At 35.9% G+C, this 7498-nt stretch overlaps 1 protein-coding gene across 1 annotated transcript; it reads left to right on the top strand.

Moving 5' to 3' along the window:
- LOC109726260 (amino-acid permease BAT1 homolog) lies at positions 1604–6765 on the top strand. Its single transcript, XM_020255769.1, has 7 exons — positions 1604–1800; positions 1913–2095; positions 3722–3841; positions 4485–4676; positions 5003–5308; positions 5619–5801; positions 6081–6765. Exons 1-7 carry the CDS (start codon positions 1723–1725, stop codon positions 6570–6572), a joined length of 1554 nt encoding a protein of 517 aa, XP_020111358.1. The 5' UTR covers positions 1604–1722; the 3' UTR covers positions 6573–6765.

Here is a 7498-nt window from a genome sequence, read left to right as displayed (position 1 = left end):
CAGCAAAAGAGTCCGGTGAATCGGAACAACCAATAAAAAAAAAAACAAAAAGAGGATTCTGATAAATTGCACATTACTCCCCGACTGTCCAAACAGCTTCACTCTGGTCCTCCACCTTCACAACTCCACCTTGATATTTTTTTGAAAAGGGTAAACTTTCATATACCACCGACATGGTTTCGCTCTTTCTCACTTTAGTACTATGTGGTTTAAAATGTATCAAGTCAGTGTCCTGTGGTTTCATTTTTATACTTTCGTTAGTTTCTTCGTTAATATTTTGTTAAATTATATACAAAAAATTTCAGATACTCCAACTAGGTTTATCGAATATTCACTTTAGTACCTTTTAGTTTTAACTTTATCACTGATTTAACGAAAAAAATTAGTAAAATCGATAAAAAAAGATAAAAATAAAACTACAGAATACTAAATTAATACACTTTAAACCACAGAGTACTAACGTGAAAAAACATGAAACCACAGGAATGGTGTTTAAAGTTTTTTCTTTTGAAAAATACTAAGTCTGCAATCAAAAAAAAGTTGTAGGATTGTAATCTTCAAAATGCCATATTTGGAAGAGGTGAGGGGCCTCCATGCATTTGTTACCAATTTAACGGGGTTTTTTTGCAAATAGCCCCCTGAGCAATTTTTATTTTAAAAATAGCCCTATCAAAATTAAAATTGCAAAAATGACCCTGCCTCTGCCACGCAGGCGCCACGTCAGCGCCACGCGGGTAGGGCTGGGGCTAGGGTGTTAAGTTGAACACGGTAAATCATTCACCGTGTCTAAACACGGTGAATGGTTCACCGTGTTTCTTACGTATTTTTGTATATTGAAAAGTGGAATAAGGAGTAGGGATGTCAATAGATATGGATATTCAATAGATATGGATATTCGCAATATTATCCGAATCCAAACCCGAATAAATTATATATATATATATATACGTAATTTATTTTTGTTTATTTATACAATATATAAAATATTTAATAATTTTTATTCCTTAGATCTTCATCCAACGGTATAGATTTTTAAAACCCGCTGGGTTGGATGAAGATTTAAGAAATAAAATTATTAAATATTTTATATATTGTATAAATAAATAAAAATAAATTATATATATATATTCGGGTTTGAATTCGGATAATATTTCGGATATCCATATCTATTGACATCCCTACTTCTTATTCCATTTTTCAATATACAAAAAATATGTAACAAAAAATACGTACTAAACACGGTGAACCATTCACCGTGTTTGAACACAGTGAATGGTTCACCGTGTTCAACTTAATACACGGGCCCAGCCTTGCCCGCGTGGCGCTGACGTGGCACCTGCGTGGCAGGCTCAGGGCCATTTTTGCAAATTAAATTTTGACAAGGCTATTTTTAAAATAAAAATTTGTCAGGGGTCTAAATGCAAAAAAAGCCCCAATTTAACAAGTTTAAGGACTCAAATCTAATAAGAAATATGTTAGGAAATAAAGCGCAATTTTTCCCCAACGAAAATTCCACACATGGGGGGAGAGACTCTTTCGAAGTGGAGCAAAACAGAGTATATATATATAGAGTTTATAACAAACTAAGCAAACACGCAGAATTCGCCGCCTCTCTCTCTCTCTTTCGTATACACGGAGTTCAAATCCCCATCTCCCTCCCTCTCTCTCGCACTCTCTCTCTCTAGGGTTTCGATCGATCGATCGACCGATCGAGCCATCGCCATGGAGGAGATGGAGGTGGACTCGGGGGAGAAGCGGCTCAACGAGCTCGGCTACAAGCAGGAGCTCCGGAGAGAAATGGTATGCGCTACTACACCACCGCCCCCTCCCCTTTCGATTTCGATCTAATTTTAGAGTTTTTTACGACGCGTGTTTGGGGGTTTTGATTTTGGATTTGGATGATTCCGAGTAGACTCTGTTTAAGACCCTGGCGATCTCGTTCTCGACGATGACGCTGTTCACGGGGATCACGCCGCTGTACGGTTCGAGCTTGGTGTACGCGGGGCCTGCGCCGCTGGTGTGGGGGTGGGTCGTCGTCTCCTTCTTCACTTGGTTCGTCGGCATCGCCATGGCCGAGATTTGCTCCTCTTTCCCTGTTAGTTCTCAGAACCTCTTTAACTCTTTGATTACTTCGTGTATGTGTGTAGATAGATGTATACTTAACATGTTTTTGATCTTTTAGTTGCATGCAAAATTTGCTCAAAAAAATGGTGAAAAAGTTGCTCAAAATTGGATTTCTTTTGGCAAGTTCATTGATTCAATTGAAATAGTATTGTGTGCGAGTATATTTTAGTTATTTATGCATTTTTTTATATATTAATTGCATTACTAGTTCCTAAAAACTTTTATTCAAGTTACAGTTTGCTTCTCACTTTTAATAGTACTTAAATTTAGTCTTTGGCTTAGAGAAGCATTTACTGCACCAGCCATAAAAATCATCTCCTGCGATAATTTATCAAATGATTCAATTTTCAAGCAGAGAAAAGCTTGCAACTCAAGCATGAGACAGTATGGAGTATGAGTAGCTGGAGTTGCATGGTGTATGAATAGATGGATGCACCAGTGCAGGACAATAATTTTTTTTTTTTGTAACTATAAATGAGGATAAGGACTAAAATGAAATATGGTTCAAAAGTTTGGGGTATGGAATTTCCAACTTACAGGTTTGAGGACCACAGTGAAATTTGCCTGCAAGTTTGCGGGACTAGTGATGCAGTTTCCCCTTTTTTTGTCTTTGAGAAATGTAAAAAATATTATTATTTTCTTTATTTAGATTGCCAAGAGTTGGTGTGGAGAGAATTTAAACAGATTTCCTCCACTTTTTGAACAAGTAAATGTGATGGCATCTGAGATTCCCATTTTGCAAACAAACTAAATAAAATGGAAAAGCTTTTGGAAATGGTCAAGCTGAATTAATATGTGGAAATCATTTGCGTGCAATTTTTTCCTTTCTATTTTTGGCTTTGTCACCATGTTCTCTGCTTCTGGTATGTGCAACTACTGCCTCATTAACATGCACTTCACTACAGAGCATAACAAATATTTTGTTGTGTTATTTGCTTAGGTTAACAATAGTTATGATTCTTTTACGTGCAGTTCTATTGTAGCAAAAGAACTTGCTTAGTTCATCATATCTCATCCTTTTATTGAAGGTCCTTTTATTGAAGGTCCTCTCAATTGCTTAGTTGTTCTATATCAACCAACTACCCCTATGTTCATGGTGATTGATTTATTTATTAACATATAAAGCACTTGGGCTCCACTTCATGATTAGTCAACTAGGATGAGTACAATGTTGGGTGGTTGGAAAGATTTTGCCCAGTTGTTGTGGCGATTTTGTCAACTGTGAGAATTTGCCGTCTGTAAAAGAAAAAATTTTATATCATATTTTATCTTTAACGGGATAATTATGCAATGCAAAAAAATTATAATTATTTGCTTTTCTTTGCCATTGGATGTCCTGATCAAGTATTATTATAACCTTTAATACTATAATCGCAGGAAGTGTAGCTGCAGGTTTTCGTCTTGAATGCTGCTCACTCTTTTGAGTGTTGTTTATGATAATACTGTTGTCGGCTTCTTGCTAAAAAGATTTTATTTGCAGCATGAATACTGTTTAATAAACTAGCACTTACTTCTGATGGCATTGCCTTCTATTTCTTGCATTTAAACCTATCTTTCCTGACAATTTTTTTTTTTAAATATAACTTACCTTCAACAGACTACTGGTTCTCTGTATTTCTGGGCTGCTCATTTAGCTGGACCGGTGTGGGGCCCGTTTGCATCTTGGTGTTGTGCTTGGCTGGAGACTATAGGCCTTATTGCTGGCATAGGAACTCAGGTATCAAAATATTCTTACTTCTCTCTAAGTTTCTGAATGTGCAATATTTCATTAAGCGTAAGCATAATCTAAGACGATTTTTGAAATTATCACACTAGTTCTCTAGAGAAGCAGAAGCTTGTTTGTTTTAAATTGCTTAATAAATTATTTCATAGTACTGGTTAAGTTATAATACCTTCTTTCTTTTGTTGTAAGCTCAAACTTTGCTCTTTCTTTGGATAAATATATGAACTTCAGTAAATGAGTAGACCAAGATGTTAAGAGTTAAACAAAGCCCAAGCCACCCCTTTGGAAAAAGATGAGAAAATTGGTTCTTGCGACTTCAGAATATTCCTGGCATTACCTGACTCTAGTAGGGAAATTGTTTCTGTTTTGATTCAACATTAGATCAGATAAATCGATGGGAACTGATCTTTGCTCTAGAACTTGTTCAGTGCTACAATAGAAGATTCAAAGATGGGAAATTTGGTGTAATGATGATTTCTTTTTAAACGGTAGGGCATTCACGTACTATTACTAAATTTTTCACCATTTATTACTTTTCTCCCATCTAATAATTCTCTACAATTCATCTTCTTGCTGCATTTGAGTTAACCTACATGCTTTTTCGTGTTATCTTTATATTGTCTTTTCTTGGTCGCAGGCCTATGCGGGATCTCAAGTTCTACAGAGCATAATTTTGCTATGTACTGGCACAAATAAAGGTGGAGGTTACTTTGCTCCTCGTGGGGTATTTCTTGCTATGTACATAGGACTTACAATAATCTGGGCAGTGCTTAATACATTTGCACTAGAAGTTATTGCTTTCATCGACTTAATCTCAATGTGGTGGCAGGTAATCATAACATTAACCTCCTTTTTGAGTACAATGAGCAATGCATTCTGAAATTTCATTTTTGCTGTATTAATCTAGGTTGTGCTTTTTTTTTTTTTTTCCCGTTTAGGGAACTATTGCAGTTGAATAAATTTTATCCAGTAAACATATTGTTTTCTGAGTACCAAATTTTATACAAGTGCTGGTGCTGTCGTTCCTTTTAATTCTCAAATTTGTACTACATAATCAATAAATTAATCTTTCCACATAATCGTACACAGGGTTTGTACAAATTATACTTCCATAAATGGATCATTTTGTTAATCTGCGTTTCTAATCTTATGCAGGTAATTGGAGGTGTCGTCATAGTTATTATGCTTCCCTTAGTGGCAAAAACTACACAACCCGCTTCATATGTATTTACACATTTCCAAACAGCTCCAGAATCAACTGGAATAAGCAGCAAAGCATATGCAGTCGTTTTATCCGTTCTTGTTAGTCAGTATTCTTTATATGGTTATGATGCCGCTGCACATTTAACAGAGGAGACAAAAGGCGCAGATAAAAATGGCCCAATAGCTATTCTTTCTAGCATCGGAATCATTTCCTTATTTGGATGGGCATACATCTTAGCTCTCACTTTTAGCATTCAGGTATGTTTTACAACAACTATTTCAGAGATAACAGTAAGATAGTTGTTATTTAACAATCAGGGGATTCCACGTATATATCCCTATGGCTATTTACATACATACCACCGTAAAATTTCACATTTTATGTATACCCCTTTTATGTGCCACTTTTTACATAATACCCTCGAGTCGGTGAGTCATCTGGTTCACAGGGAAGCATGAGAGCATATATTTAAGAATCAAGTTTTTGAGGATTTTTATGTTTAGACAATTTTGTAGGGTTATATGTGTAGATATCTGGTAACAACAACGCTATTTACCTGTCTTGCAGAATTTTAGCTATCTGTATGACCCTAGCAATGAAACTGCTGGTGCATTTGTACCGGCGCAGATACTGTACGATGCGTTCCACGGGAGATACCACAACTCTGCTGGGGCCATTATATTGCTGTTTGTTATCTGGGGCTCCTTTTTCTTCGGCGGCCTTTCCATTACCACAAGTGCGGCAAGAGTGGTAGGTTGTTTGTTAGCTGTAATGCCGCAGTCACAGTAATTTTTCGTTCTCTTTACTTTTTGCCATGAACAAGCATAAAGCTTACGATCTTAAATTCATTCGAGAACCTAATGTCTTGAATAAATTTCTCGGTTTCGACTATCGACTGGGCGAAGTGCAAATCAGAATATATTCAAGGGGATTAGCAGCACTTTAAACTAGTTAGTAGCTTACAGATTTTCAAGACATCAGAAATTTATCGCATTCAGAACACTTACATGAGTACATCTTACGGTGCAGGTGTATGCATTGTCGAGGGATAATGGGATTCCCTTCTCATCCACATGGCGGAAGATTCACCCGAAACATAAAGTCCCCGCCAACGCGGTATGGTTTTGCGCGGCCATTTGCATTCTCCTCGGCCTCCCTATTCTGAAAGTCAACGTGGTATTCACCGCCATCACTTCCATCTGCACCATCGGGTGGGTTGGCGGCTACGCGGTTCCGATATTCGCGAGGATGGTCATGAAGGAGAAGAACTTCAAGCCGGGGCCCTTCTATCTGGGGAAAGCGCGAAGGCCGATCTGCTTAGTGGCATTCTTGTGGATCTGCTACACTTGCTCGGTGTTCTTATTGCCGACGTATTATCCTCTCAAGTTCAACACCTTCAACTATGCTCCCATTGCCTTGGGTGTGTGTTTGGCTCTGATAATGTTGTGGTGGATCGTCGATGCGAGGAAATGGTTTAAGGGGCCGGTTCGAAACATCGATGCTCAGAACGGAAAAGTCTGATAACAAAGATAGCTTCTTCTTCTTCTTCTTCTTCTTCTTCTTTTTTTCCTTTTCTTTTTCTCTTATCTATTCATTGTGATAACACAAATATTGATTGCAAAGCGAATCTAAAAGATATTATGTAAGCAATTGCAAATGTATTAATTAATGCTGCCATTAATGGTAGGTAACTTATTGAGACGTGATCATGGAATTGCTGATTAGATTTTTTTTAATTTTTTTCAATTAAAAACCAACATATAAATTAAGTATAAAATGACCCATGAAGAAGCAGTTTATTGAATTGAAAATTTTAATGCTTATGCTTCTGCTTATTTTGTTTATTCATGATCTAATATTTTTGCAGTGATTCAAATTTGAAAGGGAATTCATAAAGATAAAAAGAATAATGTTCAAGTGTTCGAGTAAACGAAAATAGAGCATTAATAATTGGAATATTGGTAAAAAATCTTTTGTTCATATTATTTTTATTTCAATTACTGTTAAATATAGGTTATTTTTTATTTTTATATCTTTTTGTTTGGGATTTTAAAAGCAACCGAAAATTTCTATTGAGTGCAATTACATAACTTGTGATTTTGTAAGCATTTTGAAATGATACCCTGTTAGCTTCACCTAATTACCTAAAAAGTGCATTTCTACATAAAAGAACTACTACTACCTCCTAATTATTTTTTTGGGGGTGAAATTACACTTTTGAATTTTTAAATCATTATAATCAAGTTTCATAATCTAATTTTGTTGATTAAATATTAATGTGTCACTAATGTGAAAGTAGCGTAGCAGTATTGCAATTGATAATGCAAGAATAATTAACATGCTATATCATTTTCATATTAATGATGTACTAATATTTAGTCAACTACAGTGATGAATTTATTAATGCCTTAATAGAATATATTGACCCCACTGAAGGAAACGAAAGG

The sequence above is a fragment of the Ananas comosus genome, linkage group 21, assembly GCF_001540865.1.
Source record: "Ananas comosus cultivar F153 linkage group 21, ASM154086v1, whole genome shotgun sequence".
In the NCBI taxonomy this organism is placed as follows: domain Eukaryota; kingdom Viridiplantae; phylum Streptophyta; class Magnoliopsida; order Poales; family Bromeliaceae; genus Ananas; species Ananas comosus.
The sequence above is the reverse complement of the archived record's forward strand: the minus strand, read 5'-3'. Positions and strand labels throughout refer to the sequence as shown.